Raw genomic sequence first — 15522 nt, 5'->3', positions numbered from 1 at the left:
GTTCCTCTGATACATGCTTTTAAACTTTAAACAGTCCAATGTTGCTTTCTTTAGCTGCAAGTTCACTTAAATGCATTTCAATTAACATAGGCAGTGCAAGCAGAGTCACTGATTTCTTTAAACACAGTGCAGATGGCTGTCTCAAAGGCACATCCTGCTGATGCTTCTTTCACAAGCTCCACTTATCTAGTAAATGCATTTTAACTTTAACAGATCATCCAACATTGCACACAGTTACTGATTTCCTTTTCTTTTCCACACACTTGACCCTTCTGTTCTCTTAAAGGCACAGTTGTCCTGCTCCAAACTTTCCTCACAGCTATTCAGTTATAACCACTGGATTTTTTTACTGTCATGACTCTTGGAGCTTGGTAATTAGAAGCCCCAATATCATGGAGCATAACCCTGGCGCAGCAATCACCTGAAGTCTCTATTATTTTATAAAGTCTCTTTTATTGAATAAATCACAGATAATTTACTCACAGATAGATGTTCAGGATACAGAGACTTCTTAACCTGGAGGCTGTGGGAGGTGGAGATCTGAAGAGAGGTAGTTGTATTGCAGGGGTGGGGAAAGTAGTTGAACAGGTAGAAATAGTCCAAAGCTGGGTGACTGCAATGTGCGATATCTCATTTGGAAGAAGATATTTACAGGGTAAAAAATCCAGGTTCGTTACAGGGATTTTCAGCAGGACAGAGCTGTCTGGAGCAAGATGGGGTCATCTCCATGCCCCTGGCTGGATGGTGTTAGCATACCTCATGGCTGAAAGGACAAAGAGGTGATGGGGCTTTTTACAGGCTCGGGGGGGATGCAGATAGAGTCCAATGGGAACAGAGCTTGCCATCGGGTGGCAAGGGGTGGTCCTAGAGATAGGAAGGAAAGGTCATACCTGGCTGACCTCTTAGGACAGAGATAGTAAGGCTGAACAGGAAATGGTAGCAGGGAGACAGAGGAGCCAAGTTTGGCAGAGAGAGAGAGGGGAGGTCCAGGCAGCCTTACAACCAGTGGTAACAACTCTTGCACAACCAAGCAAGTGTGGCTGCACTGCCTGTGAACTACATTAACCACAGTGCCTTGCTCATATATCTTTACAATGAGAGACTGCAGCAGCGAAAGTTCTTAGAAATGAGAATAACAGTAAAGACATTACACACATTTTAGGATCACGTTATGAACTAGTGCAAGGCTGTCAGGGAACAGAACAATTATCCCAGTGTCCTTCCCTGGATCAGAGGCTGGAGTGACGGGAAAGGGAAATGGGACTTGATATACTGCCTTTATGAGATTTTTGCAACTACATTCAAAGCGGTTTACATATATTCAGGTACTTATTTTGTACCAGGAGCAATGGAGGGTTAAGTGACTTGCCAGAGTCACAAGGAGCTGCAGTGGGAATCAAACTCTCAGTTCCCCAGGATCAAAGTCCACTGCACTAACCACTAAGCTACTGGTAGGGATGAGTTACTGATACAGCTTCTCATTTTGGAGCTTCAGGCAGGGGAGTCATTTACCTTCCTTAACTGCAGCTGTTCTGCTCTTGTTCCTTGTGATCGCGGGCAATGCACGTAACATAAGTACATAAGTAATGCCACACTGGGAAAAGACCAAGGGTCCATCGAGCCCAGCATCCTGTCCACGACAGCGGCCAATCCAGGCCAAGGGCACATGGCAAGCTTCCCAAACGTACAAACATTCTATACATGTTATTCCTGGAATTGTGGATTTTTCCAAGTCCGTTTAGTAGTTTCATCGCATGCCCCCTAGTCCTAGTATTTTTGGAAAGCGTGAACAGACGCTTCACATCCACCTGTTCCACACCACTCATTATTTTATATACCTCTATCATGTCTCCCCTCAGCCGTCTCTTCTTCAAGCTGAAAAGCCCTAGCCTCCTTAGTCTTTCTTCATAGGGAAGTCGCCCCATCCCCGCTATCATTTTAGTCGCCCTTCGCTGCACCTTTTCCAATTCTGCTATATCTTTCTTGAGATGCGGCGACCAGAATTGAACACAATACTCAAGGTGCGGTCGCACTATGGAGCGATATAACGGCATTATAACATCCTCACACCTGCTTTCCATACCTTTCCTAATAATACCCAACATTCTATTCGCTTTCCTAGCCGCAGCAGCACACTGAGCAGAAGGTTTCAGTGTATCATCGACGAACACCCAGATCCCTTTCTTGGTCCGTAACTCCTAACATGGAACCTTGCATGACGTAGCATAATTCGGGTTCTTTTTTCCCACATGCATCACCTTGCACTTGCTCACATTAAACGTCATCTGCAATTTAGCCGCCCAGTCTCCCAGTCTCGTAAGGTCCTCTTGTAATTTTTCACAATCCTGTTGCGATTTAACATCTTTGAATAACTTTGTGTCATCAGCAAATTTAATTACCTCGCTAGTTACTCCCATCTCTAAATCATTTATAAATATATTAAAAAACAGCGGTCCTAGCACAGACCCCTGAGGAACCCCACTAACTACCCTTCTCCATTGTGAATACTGCCCATTTAACCCCACTCTCTGTTTCCTATCCTTCAACCAGTTTTTAATCCACAATAGGACATTTCCTCCTATCCCGTGACCCTCCAATTTCCTCTGTAGCCTTTCATGAGGTACCTTGTCAAACGCCTTTTGAAAATTACACAATATCAACCGGCTCCCCTTTGTCCACATGTTTGTTTACTCCTTCAAAGAATTGAAGTAAATTGGTCAGGCAAGATTTCCCCACACAAAAGCCGTGCTGACTTGGTCTCAGTAATCCATGTCCTCAGATGTGCTCTGTAATTTTGTTTTTAATAATCCCCTCTACCATTTTCCCGGGCACTGACGTCAGACTCACCGGTCTATAATTTCCCGGATCTCCCCTGGGGCAGGAAAATAACCTTCCAGGGACAGGAAAATACCCACTGTACCTGAATGTATCTCACCTTGAGCTGCTACCAAAAAATTAATTGGATATATCCAAAATCCCTTCCCTTCCCATTTGGGTGAATCATGGTTAATCCCAATAACTAAAGTGTTTCCTGCTAACAAAAATTCCTATTATGGATTCTACTTTAACTTCCATTATAGATCCCTCTGCAATCAGCCAGGCATGCGATGAAACTACAAAGTAGTAAATTTAATACGAATCGGAGAAAATGTTTCTTCACTCAGTGTGTAATTAAACTCTATAATTCGTTGCCAGAGAATATGGTAAAGGCGGTTAGCTTAGCAGGGTTTAAAAAGGGCCTGAACAGCTTCCTAAAGGAAAAGTCCATAGACCAGTGATGGCGAACCTTTCAGAGACCGAGTGCCCAAACAGCACCCCAAAATCTAATTATTTATCGCAAAGTGCCAACAGGATAATTTAACCTGAATAACAGGTGCTGGTACTTATTATGGGCGGGGTCACCACATTTGACTCCACCCCTATGATAGCCACACCCCTTACACCAGCCATGGCGCATATAAACAGACATCATTGAAAATATTATACTAGTATAGGAGAAAAAAATAACATGATTTTTTTTTTCATTATAAATCATTTCTGTAAACTGTTACAGCTCCAGTATACCCAGTGCAAAATAAGACAGCAGATGTAAATTCTCAAATTGGACATATTCCAAACACTAAAATAAAAATAAAATGATTTTTTTTCTACCTTTGTTGTCTGGTGATTTTGTTTTTCTCTCAATATTGGTCCTTGTCTCTGATTCTGCTGCTCTCTATCTGTCCTCTTAACTCCATTTCCAGGGCTTCCTTTCCATTTATTTCTTTACTTTCCTCCTTTCTTCTTCATTTCTTGCCCTCCATCCATAAGTAAAAGCTGGGTCTTCCTCTGTGGAATTGACTGGAGGAGGTATAATGTGGATCTAGCTTTTGCCTATTTTCTCCATCCATGTGCAGTTTTTCTTCTCCCTGCCCTCCCCTCCATCCACCCATTTCCAGCAACCCTCCTCTCCCCCTGCCCTCCCCTCCATCCACCCATGTCCAGCAACCCTCCTCTCCCCACCATCCACCCATGTCCAGCAACCCTCCTCTCCCCTCCATCCACCCATGTCCAGCAACCCTCCTCTCCCCGCCATCCACCCATGTCCAGCCACCCTCCTCTCCCCTCCAACCACCCATGTCCAGCCACCCTCCTCTCACCTCCAACCACCCATGTCCAGCCACCCTCCTCTCCCATCCAACCACCCATGTCCAGCCACCCTCCTCTCCCCCCTGCCCTCCCAGCACTAGGCATCCCTCCCAGCATCAGGCATCCCACCCACCCAGCACCAGGCATCCCTCCCTCCCTCCCTCACACCAGGCACCAAGCATCCCTCCCTCCCACCCAGCATCAAGCACCAGGCATCCCACCCAGCATCAAGCACCAGGCAGGCATCCCAGGCATCCCTCCCACCCACCTAGCATCAGGCCTTCCTGCCTCCCACCCAGCATCAGGCCTTCCTTCCTTCCTCCCTCCCACCCACCCACCGAGCACCAGGTCGTCTGCCCCCCCCGGCCGAAATTTAAAAGTCATACCTGCTCGGGGTTAAGGCGGTGTCGGCAGCAACAGCAGCAGTGAAAAGCGTGCTGATTCAGCGCACCTTCAGCCTTCCCTTCTGTCTCTCAAGCTCTGGTCCCGCCCTTGGAGAAACAGGAAGTGAGGGCAGGACCAGAGCTTGAGAGACAGAAGGGAAAGCTGCAGGCGCATCAAGCCAGCACACTTTTCACTGCTGCTGTCGCTGCCGACGCCGCCTTAACCCTGAGCAGGTATGACTTTTAAATTTTGGAGGGGGCAGAAATTTGCTGAGGCGACAGCACGCGTGCCAACAGAGAGGGCTCTGCGTGCCATCTCTGGCACGTGTGCCATAGGTTCGCCATCACTGCCATAGACCATTATTAAATTAACTTGGGGAAAATGCACTGCTCATTTCTGGGATAAGCAGCATAAAATGTATTGAACTTTTTTGGGATCTTGCCAGGTATTTGTGCCCTGGATTGGCCACTGTTGGAAACAGGATGCTGGGCTTGATGGACCTTTGGTCTGTCCCAGTGTGGCAATACTTATGTACTTGTGATAGGGAAGAGGATGGAGAGACAGAAAATACTGATCCCAACACCCTGGCTGCTGTCTGCCTACAGGAGTCATTGAACTCCCTGCGTTCCCTTTCTTAATACTGATCCACACCATCTAGTGATCACTATATACGAGATGAGCACCCACTATAACATCAGAAACACTGTTCCCATTTGCAAGCACTGAGTTCACTATGGCCCCATCCCGCGTGGGCTCCATTACCAACTGCTGTCGTTCTGTTATAAAAACAGCAGGGATTATAAAATTAGGGGTGTGTAAGCCAGAGAATGTTCATTTTGTGTTATTTCCCATAGGGAATATTCATTTTGTTTGGAGTTTTTTGGGGGCATGTTTTCATTACGGGAGGAATGTCATTCTGAGGATCTCTCTTTTGGAAGAGTGTACATTATTTCCAAACAAGGTTAGATGCATTCATGAGCTATCAGAAAACAGTGCACATTTTCTTCTAAATAATGCATCCCTCTTGCAAATAGCATGTGTTTTTGAGAAAGAACATGAACACTTTTTAAAGAGTACACATTATAGGTGACGAAAGAAAAAAACATGACATTTTGAGAGTTTTTCCTGCTCATTTGCATTTCATAATGAAACGATCTGGGTTATGTTTGTTGACGTTTTCCATGTCGTTTCAAACAAATATACAATCCTATTATAAATCCTAGTGTTTATGGTAAGAAATGCAGGACTGGATTAGCCTATTCTGATAAAGTGGAGTCACTTGCAGGGATGACCAAAATTCACGGGGGCATGATAGCGTAGTGAAGGCGGGACTGGGGCATGCGTAACACATGGGCGTCCTCGGCCGATAATGGAAACAAGAAGGGCGTCCCTGACAAGCACTTGGCCGACTTTACTTGGTCCATTTTTTTCTTGCGACCAAGCCTCAAAAAGGTGCCCGAACTGACAAGATGACCACCGGAAGGAATGGGGATGACCTCCCCTTACTCCCCCAGTGGTCACCAACCCCCTCCCACCTCTTATTACTGTTACATCACTGTTCAAGGTAACCACACTCACAGCCAGATAATGTCATCTCTCCTGGGATGCAGTGGGTGAGGCCCATATACCATATAGGGGAATTTCTCCCAGTGCCGTACCGAGGGCAGCTGACACCCAGGGCGGGTCGCCACTGCGCACCCCCCCCCCCCCCCGGGTGCAGCACGGTGCCCCCCCTCGGCGCGCACCCACCCCCCAGAGCGCATTGTTACTTACTTTAGAAGCAGGGTTGCCAGGTGGAAAATTTTTTTCCAGCCCACTGGAGCCCAAAAAACAGCCCAAAAACCGCCCAAACACAAACCCCGCCCCTGACACCCCCACCCCCGCGTCATCACCCCCGCCCCCGCCGTCAACAACCCCGCCCCCGCCGTCACCGGCCCCGCCTCCCACGTCACCGGTCCCGCCTCCCCGTCATCGGCCCCGCCTCTCACGTCATCGGCCCCGCCTCCCCGTCATCGGCCCCGCCTCTCCGTCATCGGCCCCGCCTCCCATGTCATCGGCCCCGCCTCCCACGTCACTAACCCCGCCCAAAACGTCATTAACCCCACCCAAAAACGTCACTAACCCCGCCCCCCCGCGGCCGAAAAAACCGCCCGAAGCACAAAAACCAGCCCAAAAAACCGCAACCCGCCGCGGGCAAAAATTTCCCGCGGCGGGTCGCGGAAAACCGCCCAATTGGGCGGTAAAACCGCCCACCTGGCAACACTGTTTAGAAGCGAGGGGTGTTACTTTAAAAGCGAGGGGCGGGCAGGAGGGCCGATCCGCCCCCGAGTCCACGTCGCTGGGAGTTGCGTCGGCTCCATTAGTTCATTGCTCTCTCTGCCCCGGAACAGGAAGTAACCTGTTCCGGGGCAGAGGGAGCAAGGAACCAATGGAGATGACACCCCCCCAGTGGCGTGTACCCGGGGCGGACCGCCCCACCGCCCCCCTTCCTACGCCACTGATTTCTCCTTTATATGGTAGACAGGCCCTGTATGGTACATCCCAGGGTGCACTATGTGGGGTGGGGTTCCTCCAATTTTCTGATCCAAGTTTAATCAATATTAGATATACCGCCTATTTAGAGATCTGTTGTGAGATGTTTAGAGTCAAATAATTGAAGGAAGAAAGGAAAAGGGAAAATAGTAACAGAGAGAGAGAAAGAAGAGGTGCAATTCAACAGTATCAGAGCCCATAGGCAGCAGTGAGTTTGCATTGCTCTTTGGGCAAGTTACGAGGTCGGGGGCTATGCTTAGGGTCATGGGGGATATGGGGGTCCCACTAGATTATCAGAGATTTTCTTCTAGACTATCAGAGAATTTGTGTGGGGTTCAGACTGGGGGAACAGAGGTTGGGTTAGAAGGGGGCCATTAGACCACCAGGGATTTGATGACAAGGGGAGAGAGAGGGAGCTGCCAGGTGGGGGAGCTGAGTCGGAAAGCAATTGGGGAGCTCACTAGACTAAAGGGGAGGAATCTTTAAGCTGGGGATGGGGGGAGGTATTTGAGTAGGGACAGGGAGGGAGGGAGACTGCTAGGGTGCACCAAGAAGTCCAGGTCAGGGTGCTTGGATTGAAGGAAGAGAAGGGGGTGTCGCTAGACACCCACGCCTTTCAACAAACCCTTCTACTCTACCCTGGACCTGGTGAACAGTTTCCTGTGCTAAACACGCAATGGAATCTTTTCTTGTGAGCATGGCTGCAAGGTACTTAATGATCACATTAACATGCATTTAAATACATTTTAATGTAGTCTGTGGTAATATTTTCAGCACAAGTTAATATCATTTGAGCATTGATTGGCCAGTAAAACCCGCAGTAAATCCAGGTTAAAGCTGAGCTGATGGTTTGTGCATCAGCCCCTCAGATTGCAGCTGTCTAGGAACATGAAAATACCTACAGTACTTGAATGTAGCTCACTTTCATCTACAACTGAAAAAGGTGTGCTCTAAACCTAAAAATCTTCACAGGCTCAAATTCCTGATCTTCCTGTATCTAGACTTAGGAATAACTTTGAATTGATTGATTGATTTCTTTTTTCAGGTACAACTCAACTTCGGATTCCTCCCAATGAAGGTAAATAATTTCTAGAGAAAGACTGAGAGTGACTGTGCCTGACGGTTTCCCTCAGCATATAGATGATGGATGGGACCGTGTGCAGAAAACACCCAGGAGAGTTTGTCTAGAATGCACCCAGGGAGTAGGGGACCTTGTACTTAATACAATAGGTGGGGTTGAAGGCTTTGCAGTATATAGTGGTTAGACCACTATAAAGCACATATCACCCTCCAATGGAGAACGAAAGACTCACCTAAGAAACAAACACAAAAAACTTACACCACGAGAGGAAAAATAGACCCGGTTAAATTCTGGCAACAGATCTACCACAACGGATGGAAAATAAAGGCAGACACAATCCAATTCCTCTTAGAATGGGATAATAGATGCAAATCAATACTAGACAACATTGCCCCAATCCAAACCAGAACCTCGCACAGAAAGAACTCAATACCATGGTTCAACGAAGAACTGAAAAAACTCAAAACACAAGTTAGAAAATTAGAACGTGCGTGGAACAAAAAGAAAGAGGATCCCACACAACGCTTGGAAACAACTTCGAAGGAAATATACCATCAGACAAACCAAAAGACTATACTACAAAACTGAAATTGGACCAAACTACAAAGACACACACAAACTCTTCCAACTCGTGAATAAACTACTAGACACCACACCAGTCACGAACAACAGCAAAGACACACCAGGAGCTGACAACCTTGCGAAGTACTTCAAGGAGAAAACCATACAACTGCGACTCAAAATACCTGTTAGCCCCATCGAATACACTACACTGCTAGACTGTCTAGACCCAGACCCTGGAGTATACCCAGCAGATAGGATTTGGGCTGAATTCGAAATACTATCAGAAGATCTCATCTCACAAACGCTTAAAAGATTCGCCAAATATCATTACAAACTAGATTTGTATCTTCCTATTTCCATTATCCATGATGTATTGTAAGCCACATTGAGCCTGCAAAGAGGTGGGATACAAATGCAATAAATAAATAAATAAATAAAATATATGCCCAAATAACCTTATGAAATCGGCCCCTCAACAATTTATAACAGACCTAACGAACCACGTGAACTTTATGCTACAAAATGGACTCTTCCCAAAGAAGAAAGGAAACATTTTACTCACCCCCATACCCAAAGATGCAAAGAAAAATGCTAGTGAATTAACTAACTATAGACCAGTAGCATCCATTCCCTTCATTACCAAAATAACCAAACAACTCACAGATTATCTAAACAAGTTCTCAATAATACATGACTCCCAGTCAGGATTTCGCTCTAATCACAGTACTGAAACCATACTAGTTACGCTGATGACCAAATTCAAACAAATGATAGCAACCGGCAAGAACATACTACTTCTACAATTCGACATGTCAAGCGCCTTTGACATGGTTGATCATGGAATTCTATTACACATCCTCGAATACTTCGGTATCGGAGGCAACGTTCTCAATTGGTTTAAGGGGTTCCTAACTACACGCTCATATCAAGTGACATCAAATTCGATTACATCAGCCACATGGACACCTGAATGCAGAGTTCCACAGGGATCCCCCCCTCTCACCGACCATATTCAACCTAATGATGATACCCTTGGCCAAACTACTATCGAACCAAAACCCCAACCCATACATATACGCTGACGATGTAACGATCTTCATCCCATTCAAACAAGATCTAAAAGAAATTTCCAATGACATCAACCAAAGTCTACATATCATGCATTCCTGGGCAGATGCATTTCAGTTGAAACTTAATGCAGAAAAAACCCAATGCCTAATACTCACCTCGCAACACAACATGAACAAATTTACCACCATCAACACACCAAAACTAAATCTACCAATTTCGGACACCCTAAAAATTCTTGGAGTTACCATTGATCAGCACCTAACACTTGAGAATCACGCGAAAAACATAACCAAAAAGATGTTCCACTCAATGTGGAAATTAAAAAGAATAAGACCATTTTTCCCAAGGACCGTCTTCCGCAATCTGGTACAATCATTGGTACTCAGTCACCTGGATTATTGCAACTCATTCTACGTCGTCTGCAAAGAGCAAATACTCAAAAAACTCCAAACAGCCCAGAACACAGCAGCCAGACTAATATTCGGAAATTCAAAATATGAAAGTGCAAAACCCCTACGAGATAAACTACACTGGCTCCCACTTAAAGAACGCATCACGTTCAAAGTATGTACCCTAGTTCACAAAATCATCCATGGCGATGCCCCAGCCTACATGTCAGACCTAATAGACCTACCATCCAGGAATGCAAAAAAAATCTTCTCGCACATTCCTTAATCTTCATTTTCCCAACTGTAAAGTCTAAAATACAAATTAATGCACGCATCTACCTTTTCCTATATGAGCACGCAACTCTGGAACGCGTTGCCACGCAACCTAAAAGCGATCTATGAACTGACCAAATTCCACAAACTACTGAAGACCCATCTCTTTGACAAGATATACCACAAAGATCAACACATGTAAAATTCTCCACATATATCCAGAAATGTCTTATAATGTCTTCTGCTATACCACTATCATGTATTCCATTACCATGCAACCCCAAATCCTTCTGTAACACCAAATGTATATTCTCTTCTTATTTCCACCATCCATGATGTATTGTAAGCCACATTGAGCCTGCAAAGAGGTGGGAAAATGTGGGATACAAATGCAATAAATAAATAAATATATACCTTGGATGGTTTCCTACATAGAATTCACCTGGAAGGGAGCCCCTGCCCAGAACATTTCTTGGGAATTCTTTGCCCACAATACAGTTCGGCAGGAAGCATTGGTGGGGAGGAGGCTGTGTTCAGAATATCCCTTATTGTTTTAATCCCAGTAAGAGATATGTTAGGAAAGCTGAGAAGGTGATACAGAAAGAAAGACCGTGATGGAGAGACACAGACATAGAAACTTGGCCCAGCTGTAGGATGGGATGGAAAGAGGGGGAAAGATGTACAAATTCAGGACTTAATGAGGTATCGCAGGACAAAGGAGAATTTTGAGAAGTAAACCCCTCCCCACCTCTCATTTATAGCTTTCTAATACTTGTTACCCTCTAAAATAAATAACTTCTCAAGTTATAACCTTTGATAGTCTCTGATGCTTGTCCTCCTTAGGTCTCCTGAGTTAAGCTGATCTCCGAGACCTCCAATCCATCATCTGAGACAGCAACACAACCTTATGTCTAAAGCCTCCCACAGCCTAAGGATCAGGAAGGCGCCTCCCGCATCAGCAGCCAGGATTTAGAGGAACCGCTGAAGTCCCTACCGACACCTTGGGGTTTCCACCAGTGCTCCTAATACCTACAGCCGAGCCCCTTCTCTGACAATGGGGAGAGGACTGAACCCGACCTGTAAGGAGCCCCTGCACCGTATGTTCTGAAGCACTTAAGAATCTCAGATGTATTCCTGTATGATATGTGACTGACAGAAATATTCTCTCCCATTTATTAACACCCCCTAGACTGGATCATTTCCTCATCTCTGCTACACACTAAACTTGCTGCACTATGGTACTATCTTCATTCTGAAACCAGCTGATGGACTGGGTGGACTTGTGATACGATCACATCAACAGGACAGTCACAACTAAGGACTGACATGCAAGTGGATCCTACTGTGAGAACCTCAGCACTGCAGAGCTTAAAGCAGGGGAGGGGGTCCTTCAGTGCAGTCAGTGTTATTGGTTTGTTTGTTTTTAAACCAGTTGTTGTAGCTGTGCAAATGGGAGCAGCCAAAACAAAAAAACCTGATCAATTGGGGCAGTAAAACAGGGCTGGTGCAAAGTCAGATCTTCCTAATTAAACTGAACAATCCTGATTATCCCAACATTATCCATCCTGTAAAAATGCAGAAATGGACTCTCACTTTTAAATATTAAACTTTGTTTGAAAGGTGATATGTAATGCAGGCGATTTCCAAAAGTCATTTACCAGATAAGTGGCTATTAAGCCAGGTAAATGGGCTACTTGAAAGTGATTGGTTTATAGATTATTTTGCTTAAATAAGAAATCACTCTGGAAAATATTTTAACAGAACGGTGTACAAGATCAAAACAAAACCTCCTGATGCATCAGGGCAAAACAAGGGGGATCCTTATTCCTTGTGGAGGATTTTGAAGTCCTTTCAACAACGAGGACTATGGTTTGGATACACCACCCTCTTAAATGTTAAATCTGGAACAGGGGAAAAGTGGTGAAGTTAATCCACGTTCAGATAAGTGCACAGCTTAATTTTTGAGAAACTGTTTGATAATGTGAGTCTGTTAATTGAGAGAACTTGGATGTTGGAGCCATTAAATACTTTTTCTATACTCAGCTTTTTTGGAAGCAATTTTTTCTCTCTTTGGGAGCCTTTCATTGCTCTTTTTACCGAGTATAATTTGTTGGAAACCAGTGGTTGGCAGCCAGTTTGAGATGGACAGCGTTGGATGATCTCTCTGGGCAGTTGTGGTTTCATTTCTTTATATTATTTTCATACTAATGATTCATTAGTTTCTCTCTTTAACAAGTAAGCAAAGGATTTTTTATATAGGTTGTTTATCTTCACCAGAACATAATCTGTTATTCAGGTTTTGTTTTCATTTGTTTAAATCAATAAAGAAATATTCATCCATTTCTTAATGTCTTCCGCCTTCCCATCTTCTTCTATAATGACTCTGTGTGTGATTCTGTGTTCACTGTGGTAAGTCTGTGACTCACATAGAGGCCAGCCATCTTCGGGGCCGGCTCTGCAAAGGGGCGGAGCCAACTGTATTATCGAAAAAGATGGCTGGCCATCTTTTCTTTCGATAATACGGTTTGGGCCAGCTAAATCTCAACATTTAGGTCAAATGTTGAGATCGCCGGGTTTACAGATGGCCGGCTTCAAAAAAGTAAAAAAAAAATCCAAGTGCTCATCAGGGACGTCCTTAAGGACATCTCTGACGTGCACTTTTTTGAACGCCACCTCTGGATTACAAGACCAGTGCTCTAATCACTTGGCCACAGCTCCACTTACTGGGATGTCCCTCCCTTTTAACTATGCCCCTTCAGGTCTCTCTCAGCCATTCACAGACAGGGGTCTCTCTCAACAACTCACAGACAGCTAAATGCGCTGTGATTGGCTGAGAGAGACCCCTGTCTGTGATTGGCTGAGAGAGACCTGAAGGGGCATAATCAAGGGAGGGCCATCTAAGTAAGTGGAGCTGTGGCCAAGTGGTTAGACCACCGGTCAGAGATGGCCGGTTCAAATCCCACTGGTACTACTGAAAAGGCCACACAAAACTACTTTTGATTTAGGACGTCCCTGACAAGCACTTGGATTTCTTTTTGGGTGGGAGGGGATTAGTGACCCATTAGAGGAGAAAGGGGAGGTCATCCCTGATTCCCTCTGATGGTCATTTGGTCAATTGGGGCTCCTTTTTGAAGTTTGGTTGTGAAAAAAAAGGGATCAAGTAAAGCCGGAGAAATGCTCGTCAAGCCTAGCTTTTCTTTTTCCATTATCGGGTGAAGCCGGCCATCTCGTGAGCACGCTCCTGTCCCGTCTTCACTACCCTACCGACATGACCCCTTGAAATTTCACTGGCTCCGCGACAGAAAGCAGTTGAAGCAGGCCAAAATCGGCTTTCAATTATACCGATTTGATCGGTTTCAGGAGATCGCCAGTCATCTTCCGATTTGTGTCGGAAGATGGCCGGCGATCACTTTTGAAAATGAGCTGGACAGTACCATAGGACTGCAGCTTATTTGGAATTTCTGGTTCAAGCCCTGAGTTGGCTATTCTGCTCCACAGGTTGGCCAGACCTGCGGTGCTGCGGAGATGGTGTTCGCAAATCCTAGGAGGAAAGTGTCATGGTCATCACTCAAGGGTAATACCTAATAGCTGGATTCAGGATTACAGGAAGGGATCCCTAGTGCATGTGGTTTCACCCAGGGCCAGTGCAAATCAGGTGAAAGGGTCAGCTCTGGCACGAAAAAACTCCAGGAAAGGCCTTGGCTTGGTTGGGCCTGTGTAGAAGACTAGATGGCCAGGGAGGAGGGTGTTTAAGCGGGTCAAATTGGTCTCCCCCCTCCCCCATCACTAACAGCTTTCTAGTTATTAATACTGTATGCGGCAGAAAGTTGCTTGGGTCACAGGCTCAGGCTCCTCCCCCCCCCCAATTGTGCTATTTATGAGGAGGTGGGGGCTGATGAGGACAGGAAGAACTAGAGGGTAAAAGATAGGGAAAGAAAGAGGAGTGAGGGAGAAAGAGGACTGAGATTTACCTGAAAGTGAAGAAAGAACATAAAGTAATGAGGATGTAAGGAAGACATTTAGGGACAGAACAAAAATGAAAGAGAATGAGATTGAAGGAAAAATTAATATCTGTTGAGGAAATGTAATGAAGACAGCAGAGAGAAGAAAAAGTGGAGAGACTGAAAAAGGATTCAGAAGACAGAGAATAGAAAATCAGAATAAGTGACCAACATATACAAAATAAAACAAACAAACAAACAAACAAATAGAAAGCACATGTAGAAAGAAGCCTCTTATTTTCAATGTTGTGACTGGAATATGTAAGGTGATGCTCGTCACTTTATAGATGGAGGCTTTTGCAGGCAGTGATGGTTTTTATCGGATCTATGTGAGTTTTATCCAAAAATATTAACATGAGCTTCTAAGACCACTGAGGTCCCTTCTTCAGATGTGAATAATTTCTTAGATGTGACAACTGAAGCAACATCCCAAAATAGTACAATACATTTCATGCTGCTTATCCTAGAAATAAGCAGTGGATTTTCCCCATGTCCATTTTAATAATGGTCTATGGACTTTTCCTTTAGGAAGCAGTCCAAACCTTTTTTAAACCTCACTAAGCTAACTGCTTTTATGAAAATTTCTGGCAAGTAATTCTACAGTTCAATTACATGTGTGAAGAAATATTTCCTCTGATTCATTTCAAATTTACTACTTTGTAGCTTGATTGCATACCCCCCTAGTTCTAGTATTTTTGGAAAGAGTAAACAAGCGATTCACGTCTACTCATTCCACTCCACTCAATGTTTTATAGACCTCTATCATATGTCTCCTCAGCCATCTCTTCTCCAAGCTGAAGAGCCCTAGCCACTTTAGCCTTTCCTAATAGGGAAGTCATCCCATCCCCTTTATCATTTTCATTGCCCTTCTCCAGTGGTGTAAGAAGGGGGGGGGGGCGGTGGGGCGGTCTGCCCCGGGTGCACGCCGCTGGGGGGGTGTCGGCTCCGTTGATTCCTTGCTCCCTCTGCCCCGGAACAGGTTACTTCCTGTTCCGGGGCAGAGAGAGCAAGGAACCAACGGAGCCGACGCAGCTCCCAGCGACGTGGACTCGGGGGCGGATCGGCCCTCCCACCCACTCCTCGTTTCTTCATTTCTTCG

General features: G+C 45.3%; 1 protein-coding gene across 1 annotated transcript in view; it reads left to right on the top strand.

The window, feature by feature from the left end:
* Positions 1–11858, top strand: part of LOC115466160 (H-2 class II histocompatibility antigen, E-S beta chain-like) — a 41760-nt gene extending 29902 nt beyond the window's left edge. The window contains exons 6-7 of the mRNA XM_030197243.1: positions 8090–8122; positions 11266–11858. Coding sequence (XP_030053103.1) covers positions 8090–8122; positions 11266–11279 — 47 coding nt within the window. The 3' untranslated portion in view covers positions 11280–11858. The remainder of the gene's footprint in view (positions 1–8089; positions 8123–11265) is intronic.
* Positions 11859–15522: the final 3664 nt, after the last annotated feature.

This window comes from Microcaecilia unicolor, chromosome 3 (genome assembly GCF_901765095.1).
Source record: "Microcaecilia unicolor chromosome 3, aMicUni1.1, whole genome shotgun sequence".
Lineage (NCBI taxonomy): Eukaryota > Metazoa > Chordata > Amphibia > Gymnophiona > Siphonopidae > Microcaecilia > Microcaecilia unicolor.
Note: the sequence above shows the minus strand (reverse complement) of the source record. Positions and strands in the feature narration are given on the sequence as shown.